Source organism: Delphinapterus leucas, chromosome 2, assembly GCF_059928025.1.
Source record: "Delphinapterus leucas isolate spDelLeu-1000000601 "Yukka" chromosome 2, BTC_Dleu_Yukka2, whole genome shotgun sequence".
Classification (NCBI taxonomy): Eukaryota; Metazoa; Chordata; class Mammalia; order Artiodactyla; family Monodontidae; genus Delphinapterus; species Delphinapterus leucas.
In genome coordinates, this window is record NC_143130.1 from 32198544 (window position 1) to 32215476 (window position 16933).

At 48.5% G+C, this 16933-nt stretch overlaps 1 protein-coding gene across 7 annotated transcripts in view; it reads right to left on the bottom strand.

Moving 5' to 3' along the window:
- Positions 1-13920: 13920 nt before the first annotated feature.
- Positions 13921-16933, bottom strand: part of WDR37 (WD repeat domain 37) — a 59160-nt gene continuing 56147 nt past the window's right edge. For all 7 annotated transcript variants that reach the window (XM_089906616.1, XM_022554489.3, XM_089906615.1 and 4 more), the window contains one exon: positions 13921-16398. In XM_089906616.1, the coding sequence (XP_089762742.1) occupies positions 16267-16398 (132 nt within the window). In that variant the 3' untranslated portion in view covers positions 13921-16266. The remainder of the gene's footprint in view (positions 16399-16933) is intronic.

Sequence of the window (16933 nt, forward strand, 5' to 3'; positions counted from 1 at the left end):
TCTTTCTTTCTTTCTTTTTTTCTTTGGTATAGTGTTTATCACGTCTGGAGAGCCATAAATAGTAAATACACGGTGTATCAATGCCCAGAATATTTTGATGAAATCCTATTTTTAGATTAAAATTTTCAAGATGTGTCTACAGTATCTTGTTTAAAAAAATTTAAAAAGACATTTGAAACTTAAAGTAGACATTTTTAATTTACAGAAACTTCTATACCCATTTTTTAAGAAGCCATTCTAATGAAAACATCGAATTGGTCCAAAATACAATAAATAGCACTTTCTAATAAGACCAAAGGAAAGTTAGGAAAATCTCTGTTTATGTACCACGATTCGATGGCTGTGACGTCTTTTGGCAGAAGCCTCATTAACACCCAGCAAAGCCCGGTGAACTCTGGCTGGTTTCCCTACCGCCCTCCCCATCCAGGAGCAGGGACCCACCGCCCCGCGCATGTCGAAAGGCTGTCCCAGCTGAATCCTTGCGGGGGTCAGGGGTGGAGTGAAATACCGAAAGCTCTGTGATTCAGGAGGGACAGACCCGCGCTCCGAGGCCCCTCCGGGCACAGTGACGGGCCCTCGCGGGGAGGGCGGTGGGGACGTCACGGCTGCCAGGTATCCACCGCTGTCCGCGGTGCTGACTCACCCCCAGCTGCAGCACGGCTGCTTCTGGGAACGCGGGGACACTGCCGGCTCCTGACAAGACTCCCCCCACAAATTCTGAATCAGATCAAGTAAAGGATGGCAGGGGGTGAGGGGATGAGGAAGCGGAAACAAGAGACAGAGGGAGCAGCCATCGAGGGACGGCTCTGGAAAACCACAGCGATGGGGCCACCGCGACCACGGCCCCAACCTACCTCTTCTCCCTCTTCTTTCTCCCATTTCCTCTCCCTGCCCTTCCTCCTCCTTTTTTCTTGGCTGACTCCCCATCCTAAACCCCTGGCTCCTGGTACAACCGAGCGTTAAGTCTCAGGCCCGTGTCCACCCCTGAGCCCCACTTCACTGACCTGAGGTCAGGCCTTTGCTCAGGACGAAGAGGTCCTGGCGTGTTCCTGTGACTTCTTGTCCAGAGGGACCTACCAGTCCCTTCAGCCCCCTGGAGCCTGTCCACCACAGGGGACACTGATGCCACAGCTCTAGAAGTTTAGACCAAATAATATCACTCCTGCAGTGACATGCAGGCAGCATCAATCCCTGGGGAAGGAAATACCTAGTTCTCAACTCATTTCAGAATCAAAGCTGGAGAGATGAAGCATCCTCTAAAGATAAAGACAAATGGTCTAGACTCTAGGGCCTCTTTTTACACAGGCACTAGATTTCTATCACTCTGCCATGTAAGCATCAGTAAAAAAGGGAGAAAAAAACTTTCCCAGCAGCACCCAGTTAATTTTCAGCATTTTTTAAGCAAAATGAACTTAATAAATAGTACTTCTTAAGTGAAGGTATGTACATGAAAAGCATGATTGAATGGCAATATTGTACCAATCGATGTACATTTGTAATATTTGTAAAACAAAAATCCAAAACCTTAAAATATGAATTTACACATGTTAATTTACCTCTAAGTTCTGTAAATTGCACTTCAGTGAAATCTGAGAAGTGAATGTTTCTGTTAAGCGAATAAAAATATCAAGTACAATTGTGCTTTCCTGGGGTGCTGGGCCTTTTTCATCAAGCAGAGTTCTAGGGGTTCAGGGTCCACGGAGGGTCTGCCCACCATGAGGAAATGACACAGTCCACTCCAAAACCTTTGTCTCCTTACAATGATTGTGCCTGTGCGCGGATGGCCCAGGTGCTGCCCTTATGGATTTACTGTCAGTGAACTACGGAGAGCATCCCAGGGCCCGGAGTGGAAGATGCCCCCATACCCCGACTCAGCGTCTCAGTCCCTGGGACCTTCCCTCTGTTTTCTCACTGCCGCATCCTCTTCCCACTGGTGCCCAGGGCCGCCCCTGAGGGGAACCAGGGAAGTTGTAATATTTCAGTGCTTCAAAAAACACTGCACATACTTAAGGTGTTCTGAGCGCTCCCCCCAGATCTGCACATGAAGTGTAGGTATGGCCATCGTTTTCCCGCAGAATACTAAGTCAGGTGGCTATCGGGGCATGGGAGACACCTAGAGCATCACCCAGCGGTGTCCACAGTCCCAGTTCTACAGGACTCAGCATGGGCTGGACATCCCAGAGTTCAACTGAGTGTCTCCCAACAACATTCTCTGCCCGTCCACGGGCTTGCGGAAGGGACTTCACTATTTTGCTTGTCACCCTAGGGCTGGAGCCAAACACGGGGCTGGTGAGTTGCAGTGTGATGGTCGCAGGTGAGCTTTTGTATCCAAAACAGTCTCATCCATCCGAGTCTGAAATCCTAACACACGTTCCTCCCAGGCAGGATGGGGATTTCTTAAAATGTTTTTCTGTCTATATTTATTTCCCATTAAGCACAGCAAGGGTGTGAGATCTCAGGGTGGAGGCGGAGGTGGGGGCAGAGGTAGGGGAGGATGGGGTGTTCTGAAGATTCCTTCATCCTCAGGTTGGGTGGGAGAAGGGCTGGGCAGCTCCTCACTTTTCAAGTCTTATGGTCAGTTGCCCAAATAGAGAGGACACTTAGGGCCACACCTACAAGCCAGGGGTCTCCAAAAAACAGACCCAATGGGACGTGAACATAGAAAGAGATTAACTTTAAGGAAGTGGCTTGTGAGATTGTGAGGGGAGACTCCCCCTGTAATCAGGTTTCAAGCAGAGGTCTGGAGGCCCACTCAGTCTGGAGGAAAAACGAGCCAAAGGTGAGGAAGGACACGTACAGACTAAAGGGGATGACAAATGGCCCCCTGGTTGCCCAGGACCGGGAAGGAGAAAGGCTGGAGGATCGGGGAGGAAGGTGGGTGGGGCTCAGGCTGGAAGCAGAAGGTGACCATCATGGTATCTCAGGTGAGGCCACGAGAGCATCCACGGCAGGCAGGTGACAGCCTGTCCCTCTGTCCTCTGACACTCTGGGGCCTCACAGAAAAGTTGCCACAGGGGTGCAGATGGAGGCATTGCATGGACCACAGCGTGTGGGTCCTTCCCCCAAGGCTGCTGCAGCCGAAGCTGAGCTGGGTGATCACACCTGCCAGCACGAGACCAGGCGGCACCCAGCAGCAAGTGGATCAGGTCAGGGTCCTTCTTCCCGGAAAGGCGGCCTGATGAGAGCGTTTAGTCTGGACACTGGTGCCACACAGGCACTGAGTGTCACGTCTCAGACCGAGGGACCCCCCTGACGTCACAGGAGGTAGGACGGTGACTACGTGACCCACCACGGACCAGACCACGGAGTGGTGAGGTGGCCTGGAAGGGGCAGCAGCAGGAGGCACCCCCAGGTGGGATGCTATCATTCACGACGTAGTACCAACTATAAACGGAGCCGTGTCCCCGTGGCGGGAAAATAGATTCTGGAAACCAAGGGGGAGGAAGTGGACCCACTTCCATGATTCCCTTGGGCACTCGGAGAATTCGCGTTTCTCAAACAGCCACTTGGGAGGATGCTTCAGCCAGGGCTCCCCATGCGGTGGACACACAGGAAGCGGGAAACCAACCCTTACTGTCGTGACTATGTGATGGGGCAGGAAGGAGGGCTGTCTGCCTCTTAGGTGTCTGCTGGGCGTGTCCTGGAGAACCGCCCCTGCCCTAGGGGCAGCCACAATGACAGGCGACAATGCAGAGGTCGGACCAAGGCTGACCCTCTGGCCTTGAGTCCCCGCAGGCTGGGGCTGAGCTGGACTCGCCCTTGTAGAGCGCACACAAACACACACACACACACACACACACACACACACACATTCGGCCCGCTTTCCTCCGTGACCCAGGCACACAGCTCCTGGCCACAGGCTCTGCTTCGGCACAGGACAGGGGGTGGGCTGTGCAGAGAAGTGGGTTCAGAAACTCGGTAGCCAAAATGAATAAAAATGTCCACTGCACTTGCTATTTACCTGTGGATAAATCTGAGGACTCGTTTGTTGACATTTGAAAAAGGAAACACTCTTTCTGCATTTGGAATTCGTTCTGCATTTGGATTCTCAGCATAGCAGGAGTCACAGACTCACAGACGGATGAATGATCAATTTTGCTGGGACTCAGACACTCGTGTCTGGAAGAGGCCAAGCAGGGACCCTGGGGACTCTCCTTACCAAGCTTTGCCCCAAACTCTGCTTCGGGCTGAGGAACCAAGTGTCAGTTCCGCCCAGCATGACTTCTGACCTTTGCCCCCGTCCCTGGGAGCTCCCAGGGGACAGAGGTGGAGGCAGAAGGGAACTGTAATTGCTATCTTCACTAAAAAGCCTTTGATTTACTCCCTGGGCTGAAGCAGTGAAGCTTTGATACCCGGACAACCAAGCCCAGGATGAAGGGGACACTCTTGAGGCCTCCTGGACCTGGCCTGGACGTGGCGGAAGGACCATCTGAGGCAGCCAGCGATGAGCCTTCGCACCTTCACGGTGGAAGCAGCTGGGGGCTCTTGTGAATGTTTGCCTGATGCACCGAGCAGCCTCCCCCCACCCCCAAGATGACTGTGAAGGGGCTGCATCTCCAGAATTAGCAGGGTGGAGCCGGAGCTGAGGACAAAAGCGCATGGTTGGGAATGAGGCTACGTTCCAGCTCCGGGATGTAGTGACCTCTGTCCACCTTGGCTGTAATGCCTGGTTTTCATCTCCTTTCCCACAAGCATCCAAACTGCACGCTCTCTCTTTGAAGGAATGTGTCGGGCACCTCGTGCAGGGATTTAGTGCTGCCCTCGCCCTGCCAGCCACTAAGCTTCTCCACATAAATCCAAAGACTCGAGTCTCAGAACTGCTGGCTCCTTAGCGAGGACTACTTTGCATTTCAAAGAGAAAAGTACTCTGGACACTGAAATCTCACTGAAAACAAGGGCTGCTTTGCGGACAGCCTGCCCCTGAGGTCCTGCCGCTGACCCACCCAGCAGGGGACCCGGCTGCCCGCCCCGCTCCGGGCGCCGAGGACCCGAGAAGCTCTTTGCACTGATCTCAGCCCATCTGGGCACTTGGCTGAGTTGCTTTTCTTAGTGGGTGGAGGCTGTTTTCACAGAGATTTTGGCATCAGAAAGACCCACATTCACCCCACAGCTCTGAGCAAGGCAGCTTCTGCATTTGAACCCCAATCCCTCATCTTTCAACAGAATCATACCTGCAGTGAAGGATTGTGATGAGAATTCAATAAGTATGTAAAGGGGAAAGTGCTTACTTTTGGTAATAACTGGTCATAATGACGACAGTTATTCAAGTCAGGAAGGCTTTTCCATGCTTCCCACCATTACTGGGATTTCAGCCGCTCACTGAGAGGGAGTGTCAAAGTGATCACTCTCTCCAGGTTCTTCAATAAATAATATTTATTGAGACTTGTTATGAGCAAGTCATTGTGCTCTATCCACATACGTGCCACGATCTCTGGTCCCAAGGAGCTGACGCGCTAGTTGGTGGAACCGAACACAAAGCAATTTAAAAAGAAATTAAACGGTGTCAACAACAGTAAGAGTGGTCACCAGGTTGAACATAATTAGCAGCTGGACAGCAGTGCTTTCAATTGAAGCAAGGGGGCCGCAGAGTAGGGTGACCTGGCAAAGCCAGTGCCCGGGGGACTGAATAACCAGGGGGAGGTAAGGGCACCTGGCAGGGACGTGAGGATGGTGTAAAGTCAGAGGCCAAGATCATCCTGGGCAAGGGTCCATCAACAGGAAGGGTCAGGATGTGAGACCACAGCATTTCTGCAGACAGAAAAGGGAAATGCAAGCCATCCTGCCTCAAGGAGAGATGTCAGAAACCCTGATTTATAAATGCTTGTAGTTTCAGATCAGGAGAACTATTTCAAGAAGCAACCACTGGGAGAAGTGCACAGAGGTTTGGAGAAAACGTCACGGACACTGTAAAGGAACTAGACCTGATACATTCACTGCCCTTCTCTCCTGTGTTGTGTACCTGCTGCGGGACCCTGGGACAGGGGTGTGCTGCACTGCTCCTGGACACCCCGCAGCTCAGGGGAGACGCCCACAGAATGGCTGTGCCCAGGCTGCAGGTTGGACCCAGAAATGACTGTAGGGAACAGCCCATGATTCTCAGGTGTGGTCCCCAGAGCTGGGGGAGGGACACTTCCCCAGGGAAATGTGGAAGTCCTTGGAAGCAAGAGAGAACTTCGAGGGGGGGGAGGGCTTCTGTGTCTGGCAGCTTCGCGGGGGTGCTGCGGGCAGCACAGAGCAGACAGGCTGAGGCAGGGGCAGGAGACATCCCATCTGAGGCAGACGTCACCCACCCTGTCCCCTGGGAGTGACACATGTGGACGTAGTCAGGGAGGAGCTCCGCAGAGCGGGGGCAGGGCTCTGAGCTCGTGCCCGTCAGGATGGGTGCGGGGACCAGGGGCGGCCAGAGGCGCGGCTGCAGCCCGGGAGCCCCAGGGGCCAGGTGGGCAGAAACCCAACCCCAGTGTTGGGTTATTAGCGCCGTCAGCACCAACCCCAGAGCTGAACTGTTGCAGCCAGAACCTCATTCTTCCTCTTCCCATCTGCGGTGAGGCACTGGGAAAGGACCAACCCACCTATAAAACGTGTATGATAATCACACTACTTCCCTGGTGGTCATGAGGCTCAATGAGCAGCTAATACACAAAGCACTCAGGACAGTGCCCGGGACAGGCTGTGCAGCCAATTCCTGCTTCTGCCTCGCAGACTGGGACGTTAATTGTTGACACCTCGAGCCACAATTTAAGAGGTTTGATTTCCCTGAGGTCATCGTGCTGTAAGACCAGTCCACGCAGGTATGCAGCTTCTGAGCTGAGCCAAACTTTTCTGTCAACCCAGCTCAGGTGCCAGACACACAAGAAGACACCTGCAGATAATTCCAGAGCTCAGTCTTCCAGATATTGCAGAGGAGAAAAAAAGTCATCTTTGATACGCCCTTTCTGAACTCCAGACCACAGAATCTATGAGCATAATAAATGATTGTTTTGTACACACAAAAACACACTAAATATTCATCTCCACTCTTTTCTTGCTTGGTTTCTGATGGAAAATCTGATGTTATTCTTATCACTGTTCCCTGTAGGTATGCTGTATCTTCTCTGCACCTTTCAAGATTTTGTCTTTGGCGTTCCACAGTTTGAATATGATGTGCTCGAGTGTTGATTTTCTGGCATTTATGCACTTGGTATCCCCTCAGCTTCTTTGATTTGTGGTTTGCTTTCTGTCATTAACTTTGGAAAATTCTCAACTATCATTAAATCTTTTCCTTGCTCCTTTCTCTCTTCTCCTGGTGTTCCCATATGTAGATATCACACCTTTTGTAATTGTCCCACAACCCCTGGATATTGTTTTTTTTCCTCTTTGCATTCCTGTTTGGGACATTTCTATTGACCCATACTGAAGCTTTCTCGAGGTCCCGTCTACTGAAAGACTCCTCAAAAGCATTTTTCATGTCTGTCCCGGGGGTTTTGATCCTTGGCGTTTCCGCATCTCTGCTTACACTCCCATCGCTTCTTGCGCACTGTTCACCCTTAGCATGTTAATCACCCTTGTTTTAAAATCCTGGCAGGATAACTCCAGCACCTCTGCCATGTCCAAGTCCACTGCTATTTTACAGGAGCCGGTTATGTGGTGGTCAGGCCGGGAGATGCGAAGTGTTCTGAAGACCTGGGATTAGGCCCATCTTTCAGTGAGCCTGGGGCCTTGGGCTGTGACCTTCACAAGGGACAGGAGGGCTAGAGGGGGCTGGGGCCGAGTCATTCTTCCCCACGTCAGACACGGCTCTGGGGAAGCGTCTCCCTTGGCGAGGAGGCGTCTGTGGTGGAGCTAGCCCTGGGCTTATGACCAAAGGTGAGGGAACTTTCCTCTGATATTCACGATGGGAACTTGGAGCTCCTGGAAACCTAACCGGTGAAGTGCGGTGGCCCCTGGGGTCTTTATCTCAAGCCAGCCCACTCTCAGCAGTTCATCAGGTTACCACTTAAGGGCCCAACTCATCCAGCTCCAGAAGCTTCTGCTTCTCGGAAGTTGTGATTCTCTGAATCGCCCGTCTGTCTTTCCAGTTTTTGGAGCAGTGGTTTGCCCTCTGACCCTCAGTCCTCTACGAGACCTAAGAAATATCAGTGACTTGTTTGTTCACCTTTTATCTTGCTATGTGGGAAGGAGAGACAATCGCCAAGCTCTTTACATGTCAGAGCAGAAACCAGAGTCTCCAGTACAACCACTTTGGAAAACTGCATGGGAGTTTTTTAAAAAGCTAAAAATATTCTAACCATATGGTCCAGCCATTACACTCCTAGGTATTTATTTACCCAAGAAAACTGAAAGTATATGTGAATACAAAGACTTACCATAAATGTTCATACCAGCTTTATTTGTAACAGCCAGAAACTGAATGGATAAACAATGTGACACATTCATACGTGAAATACTACTCAGCAATAAAAAGGAATAAATTATTGATACAGGCAATAACACAAAATAATCTCAAAACAATTTTTCTGAATGAAAGGCAAAAACAAGTAAATAAGTACAGACCATATAACTGCATTTATATAAAATTCTGGGAAGTGCAAACCAATCTTCCTTCCCTTTCCTTTCCTTTTCTTTTTCCTTTCCTTTCCTTTCCTCCCTTCCTATTTATTTATGGCTGCATTAGGCCTTCACTGCTGCACACGGGCTTTCTCTCTAGCTGCGGCGAGCAGGGTCTACTCTTTGCGGTGCACGGGCTTCTCATTGCGGTGACTTCTCTTTGCTGCAGAGCATGGGCTCTAGGCGTGCGGGCTTCAGTGGTCATGGCACGTGGGCTCAGTAGCTGTGGTGCATGGGCTTAGTTGCTCCGCGGCATGTGGGATCTCTTCCTGGACCAGGGCTCAAACCAGTGTTCCCTGCATTGGCAGGCGGATTCTTAACCACTGTGCCACCAGGGAAGTCCCTCAAACCAATCTTTAGTGACAGGAAGAAGACCAGTGGCTACAGGGATGGGGGTATGGAGGCACAGGAGGCAGGGAATGCACAGGTATGAGTAAACCTTTTTGGGTTCTAACTGCACTACGTTGATTGTGGTGGTGATTTAGTGGGAGAATATGTCAAAATATGTTCAGTGTATTTTACACAGTTAGACCACAATAAAATCTTTTCTAAAAAAAGGAAAATCAGGTTCATATAATACCAGAGATGGATTAGTTTTAGAATATATACAATTAATTTTATCACTGAAAAAGAAAATTAAAAGTTCACCAGTAGGGGGCTTCCCTGGTGGCGCAGTGGTTGAGAGTCCGCCTGCCGATGCAGGGGACACGGGTTCGTGCCCCGGTCCGGGAGGATCCCACATGCCGCGGAGCGTCTGGGCCCGTGAGCCATGGCCGCTGAGCCTGCGCGTCCGGAGCCTGTGCTCCGCAGCGGGAGAGGCCGCAACAGTGAGGGGCCCGCATACCGCAAAAAAAAAAAAAAAAAAGTTAACCAGTAGGACATTTTTATTTATTGAGAACCAATTCAGAGCTAGAAGATATTAGTAATGCATATACATTATATTTATAAACTGATTATATTTCAGCAAATATACCAGAACTTACCCACCTAGCCAAATAAACGCTTCTTTCCCCAAAACACAGACTGTTGAGAATAAAAATTCTTATTCTGACACGTGGCACCTGCTCAACACAATTTTTGGACTGTCTCCTAGATTTGAAATTACCTTCAGTCCCCATTTTATGAGCAACATAAGAAAACTTTTATTGTTTTACGATCACACCTGGTAAATGAAATCCTTATTACATTTCCCACTTTAAAGCCAGGATTTCCAAAATGTATTTGACAACAACCCAATTTTGACAGCATAACACTCTGCCTTTTGACAATTTCCTTGGTGACGGTTGTTTTTCAAGAACATTATCTTGGAATAAAATTGGCTTTGCGTTTCCTCCCATGGAAGGTACACACTGACTGAAAATCAGACATTTTAGAATAAAACTACATGTTTGTAAGCGAAAAAAGAAAATAGGGTTATGCAATAAGCTTGAGACTGACATAGTCAAAAATATTACTCCAAATTTCCCCATTTTACCAGCATTCACTTGATCCATCTCTGGAATAGCACACACTTTCTCTTTAGAATTGTTTACATTACTCTTTTGATTATATGATATTAGATACACTAAAGGAATATTTGTAGAGATACTTAAGTTATAAAGTGTGAAAACTGGAACACACACTTGTGTGTCCACTGTCCAAATCAGGAACTGGACATTGCCAACTCTGGGCCCTTCCTGATCCCACCCTTTCCTCCTACCCCACCCCCTCTCCTGGCCCCAAGACGACCATTTGGAACACTGGGTTTTCATCACATGAAATACTTAGCCATCATCACACGCGTGTGGCTGGGCTGACTCGTGCCTCACAAGGTTTCATACATATCAACAGTTGCACGTAGCTGCATGTGGGTCACTCATCTTCTGTTACATAATATTTTGCTGTGTAGACGTACCATGATTTGCTTGCCAGTCCCTGTTGATGTGTGTTGGGTTGTTCCGTGTTTGCTGCTACGACCTTGCATATGTCCCCTGGTGCACAAGTGCAAAAGGTTCTCCAGGACGGCAGCTCTCAAACTGCACAGGAGCTTAAACAAACGAAAGCCTGTGTAAAATGCAGCTTCTTAAATCCTAACCCAAGAGATTCTGAGTCAGTGGCTCTGGGGTTGGACCCAGGAATCTTCATTTCAATAGACAGGCAAGGACTCCCGACATGACACTTGTGTCCCTACTACACACCGAGTGACTGCACAAGTCCAGACATACAAGAGAGTGCTTCTGATTTGCCATATCCTTTCATACCCAAACCAACAATATTTATGTTTTCTCTCTTGTGACGTACCTATTCACATCTGCCACCCAGTTCCCCCACTCTCTCGGATTCTGTTGTGCGCTGTCTGGGATGCTAACCCTTTGTGAATTATATGTTGCAACCACTCTGTGGCCTAGTGTTTCAGCCTTACATGGAGTCCTTTAATACACAGATCTTTTCATTTTTCGTGTAGTTGAATGTATCAATCTTTTCTGGTATTGTTAATGCATTTTTAGATAGCTGTTTAATAAACACAAAGTCATAAAAATATTTTTTTTTTAATGTTCGTGTTTTGCCTTTAACATATAATGCTGGAATTGATTTTCTTTTGGTGTGAGGTAGGGATCCGAATTCCTTACCTTCTTCCACATGAATAACCAGTAGTACTAAAACCATTAATTAAATAGCCACTTTCTCCTCACTGATCTGTGATTATATGAGCTGAAATATTTCAGGTTTTCATATACGCATGAATCGATTTTGATTTCTTTCTGCTCTACTGGTCAATCCCCCATCCTTGTGTGAACCCCTCCGTGTATTTACTGTAGCCCTGCCAGGCTTGAGGTAATCTTTTTTTTTTTCCTTCTCCTTTCTCACCTCCTCTTTTCTCTTCTTGAGCATCTTAACTCTGGCCTTTGTTCTAATACATTTAGGAACCAGATTGTCCAATTCCTCAAAAAACCCTGGGGTGATTTGGATTGGAATTGCATTGAATCTACTTGCCAGTATGAGGAGAACTGACATTTTTACAATACTGATTCTTCCTATCAATGAACATGATGGTCTGTCACTGTATTTGTCTTTTTTAATGTCTATGTTAAAGCTTTAAAATATTCCCATGGATGATTTCAAGCCTCTTTTTGTCACATTTTTCCCAATAGGTACCTTATGTTTTTGTTGCTAGCATAAAATGGGAACTTTTCAGATACTGGGTGATATATTTCAATGGTTCTGAAATTTTTAAAACTACAAAAAGAAATACGCTAAAAAGTCACTTTTGCCCAGTTCTTATTTACATTTCCCAGCCCCTTACAGTAACTTTTAATCATTTCTTTTTTACCTTTCTTAAGTGTTTTTTTTTCTTTGTGGTTACCCTTGAAATGTCTCTATAAATATTTAATAACTTAAAGACTTAATCTTTCAAATCCCCAGCCAAACAAAAATGGACATTTAAACCACAAGCTCCAGTCAGGCGTAATTTGGCCCAGATGTCCGCCGGCGCACTGGCCCATTTTGAACCATTCCTTCATGACTTTTTCTTCTTACGGTTCCTCCTTGAGAAGTTCCCTTAGAGAAGGAGTACTGGTGAAATCTGCTTTTGTTTATTCCCCAAGCCATCATTGCACACACATTCCTCAAGGAAGTCTTGCCGAGCACAGAATTATAGTTATTTTCCCTTCACACTCTGAAGCACTTGGCATTATTTTCACGAAGATGAACTACTGGAGAGAGACGGACTTTCTCAGTTCTAGTTCCAAAATTTCCCAGGAGGGATCCTGACGGCCCCGTTTGGGTTAGTGGAGCATAAAACGACGGCTCACTTGGCACCCAGGTGGGAGGACACAGTTGTGGGGCGGTGGTGACAAGGGGCCCAGCAGTAGGGAGTAAAATACCTCAGTCTCTAAACTGTGGCTGAAATTTCCCAACACATTCCCATACCATTGGGGGCGGGGGGAGGATTCTTGTCACACACTTTAGCGTCCTTTAGGTACCACGGGATGCCTGTGTGCTCGCAATGACGGGAGCCCGTGAATTGTCCTGACTGTGGGATAAAGAGCCCTGCCCTCCCCACCCTGCTGCCCCAGCTCACCCCTCAGCACAAATCCCGTGGAACCGGACCCCCGCCCCATCATGCCAAAGTGCCTGGCGCATGTGGAGTAAACCCGCTCTTCCCAAGGCCTGTTCAAGCACCTCCATCAGGGGCGCCCTCCCCCACTTGTTCTCGCCCCCCCTTTCATTTGCTGACACTTTCGTCAAACTTCAGGCTCCAGTTTGAATGTCATCTCTCTGGAAACGCCTCCTGGACAAAACTGACTGCAGCAGCCCCTTGTGACTCTGCCACAGCCCTCAGGGTGCCAAAGGGCTGCTCAATCTACTTGCATTTTGACCAAAAGATCGTTTTAATAAATTTGATTTTAAACTCACAGCATTTTTATGATTTCCTTTTCAGCCTCTTCCCATGATATGGACTACATATCGTATGCTGCATATAAAACAGAGGTGCTCCCGATTTTTGGAATAACTTCCTTGACTTCTAACTTATTAAGGGAAAACAGAAAGCCTATAGATGAGGGAGACACGTCTTAATGGCATTTTGATGAAATCAAAGCAAGTCTTGCCTTCTTAATTCTTTACACTAATATGCAAACTTTTAAATGTAACTGAAGATATAATTATGAAATCTAGACAATACTCACATGTTTTTGAAGAGTAAGGTGAGGGAGTAATCGTGGAGAATTTCTGCCCTCTGGGAACTGAACGTGCCCCTGAGGCCCATGCAAGGTGGGTGGCGAGGCCTCCTGGTTCGAGGCAGGGCTGGGGCAGGCAAGAAACGCCAGGCAGAACCCTGCCACCTGCTGGGGCTCCCAGGACAGGTACGGCTCCATCCACATGGGTGAGAACAGAACGGTGAACAGGCAGCTGCAGCCAATCCTAATTTGCATTCTCCCATGGAAAACAGGCCTATGTTCTCTTACTGCAATTTTTTTTCAACTTTCAAACAAGCTTAACTGTAGTAAGAACAGGACAAGCATCTTATGAAACTCTGAGGAACGTTGGCAAATGCCTGTATTTTGTCAAATTGTTAACTCCCTTCAGAAATTTTGGGGTGGTGATGCAGGAATGGAGAAGTGTAATGTGGATCATTAAATTATAGCATAACAGATAGAAAATATAACACAATTGAGCTTTTAAGTCTAAAATTAAAATTTTTTAAGTGGGCAATACTATAATTAATTTGTTTACCTTCTATATCATTGTGATGTTCAATAGCCATTAACAATGCTTTACCAAAGCAAAAACATGAAAAAAAGGCAAAATAATAAAAAAAAGAGACTCCTAATAACAACACTTTTACAACAGTAGTTACAGAACATGGATTTTTAATGAATTTCATACTGCACTGAAGACACTGAACACTTAAAAACAATTACATCAACACAATGAAAACAACTGCTTCTATACAACACTGATAAATGCACACCTTCTCCCCAAAAGAAACTTTTCACAGATTTAAGCAACAGATGACTTACATAGGATTCTTCAGATTCCAAAATAGGTACAGATTTTGGCTCTGCATAAGCTGATGTGCAGTGGTTGAGAAAGGGCGCCCCTTCATCCAACAACATACCTCTCGTGAAATTCTCCATCAACACAGTTTTCAGTAACCACCCATCTCTTTGTTATTAAATGAAATTCTGGACATGTCGGCACATGGACAAAACCAATTCCACTTCCAAACACTATTTCAGATATGATCAAGGCAGCTGGTCACACAGCTTCATTTCAGGCACACACATGCACAAACCTGCGGACACTCACACGTGCACACACACACACTCACTACCCCCATCTCCTTCACGATGCCTGAAGACATCCCTCTCAGCCATGGCAGCGGGTCCTGCTCCTGAGAAGGGCCGAGCCCTGGGCAGGAACAGGGAGGGGGCAAGGGAGACACAGCTGCGAGCGGAGCCTCGTCTGCACAGGCCACATGGCTGCATACACATGTGTTTACACGCTTCCAATTTTTTAATCCAGCAGAGATCTGGTTCTTTAATCTGGCTTAGCGACCTGCAGACATTTCCCAACGTTTCCAAAAGTAATTCTAAGACACTCAGACGTGAGACTGAAGCAGAAGAGGAGCTGGCATGTGCGGACAGCCCTGCTATGGAGACCCCAGAAGGGCAGGCGGCAGCCTGCGCCGTCCTGACCCTGGCGTTGGGGAATGTCAGACTCTAATAACCAGCTCTTGAGCTGCTGTTATTATAAAGCTGCCCTAAAACTCTTGCTGTCTGTCCCTCGCTCTGGTTCTCCCCGGCCCCACCCTCCTGCCCAGCCAGGAGTCATCTCAGAACCAGACCCGACGACCCAGGGCAAGAGGCCTGAGATGGTCTACCGCAGGCCCTGAGGCAAAGGGAGCCATGGGCAAGGCACCATCTCTAGTGCCCGCGACACCACAAAACGGAAGCGGTGACCAGGACTGGGCCATCACGATCATTTCCAATGTCACCCTCCAGTGCCTGTCCCAGCGCTGGCCTCCAAGGGTTACATATGTGAGGGGGGGCACTGAGATGTCTCGTTATCAGACTGTAACTCAACAAGAAACATGGCTCACGAACACCAGGTAGAAAGTCCCAAGAAGGCGAGACTGACAGACTCCCTGGCAGAGGGGGCACCGAGAGCCACCCGCCCCCTGGGAGCTGGCAGCTAGTGAGGAAGGAGCCTTTCCTCTTCAGGTACGTGGGCTGCGCTGGCCTCTCCTGCCTTCTGAACGAACTCATGTTCCAGCTCTAGATCAAAAAGTGCATGAACCAGGTAACAGTGACACCCCAAGTTTTCCAAATACTTTGCTTTTGAGGTAGTACTCATTTATTTGCATTATTGGCTCTCAAATACCACCCAGAAAGTGAACCCACTTGGAAACATGCAAACCCAAGGTGTAGAAAATAAATAAGGTTTGTTTTCAGGCAGCAGGGCCTTCTAGAAAGGTCAAGTCACATTCAATGGATAAGTCATTTGAAACTTCTAAAAACTGTTTATAACCATAGCTATAAACTAAAGTGCTTTAAATTTTGCTTAATACCTGGAATCAGTGATTAGAATCATTAAATTTTAGAATTTGCTAGCATGAGACTTCAGGAGATTGAAATGATTTTCTATAAAAAGAGCAGAAACTCTTTCCTTTCAAAATAAACTATCCAAATGTTGCAAATTCAACATTCTATGCTTTTTTTAACTTCTAAAATCCAAGTTGATTTTACAGAACTGTAACAGAACACAGACGTGAAGCTGAGTTAACACACGCTGGAACCCCATGCAGACCTGAGCATGAGGTCCCTGCTCGCTCCTGCCAGGATAAGGCAGAAGCAATCATCGTTCCAGAAACGTGGAGACCACTGACACCTCCCAGTGAGAACAGGGTTCATGTTTCACTTGCGCAGACACCACGCCCTCCTGTCACCCCAACACACCCAGGGACTCAACACCAACAGCCGCGGGAGGGGCTCCACCTCTACGGCCCGTGATGCCAACACACACAACACAGAAATAAACAACAGGGGCACACTCTGGACGCTTCATGCAGGCTGGGTACAGCTTGGAGAGAGCACACATCTCCTGCTCAGCATCCACCACCCACAGCAACGGCTCCCCAGCGCCAGGCGAGCCGGCAGTCGCAGTCCCTGGCTGCCGAGGAGCCTCAGAGCGGTGCCCTCACTTCTCCTGCAGCAGTGCCGGGATGTTGATGTTCCAGCCGATGGCCTGCCGGTCAAAGCCGCAGGTGAACAGGTTGCACACGGGATGGTCCTCACTCCAGGCCGAGCCGCACACCATCCTCCTGTGGCCCTGCGACCAAGCACACAGCACAGTCAGAGCAGGGCTCCCCAAGCAGGACCAGATGAACCACACATGCCCAAACGACCCAACGGAAATGAGAGCCATGAACACAATTAGTCCAAGTGACACCTCCTGTGTTGCTGGTGGAGAAGCCTCCACGAAATGAGGGGTCGGAACACGAATGAACTCATTGAGGCTCACCAGCGCCTCAGGATTCTTTCTTCAAGAAAGGAGTCAGGGCTTCCCTGATGGCGCAGTGGTTAAGAATCTGCCTGCCAATGCAGGGGACACGGGTTCAAGCCCTGGTCCAGGAAGACCCCACATGCCGTGGAGCAACTAAGCCCATGCGCCACAACCACTGAGCCTGCGCTCTGGAGCCCATGATCCACAACTCCTGTGCCCACGTGCCACAACTACTGCGCACCTAGAGCCTGAGCTCCGTGACAAGAGAAGCCACTGCAATGAGAAGCCCGTGCACCACAACGAAGAGTGGCCCCCGCTCGCCGCAACTAGAGAAGGCCATGTGCAGCAACAAAGACCCAAT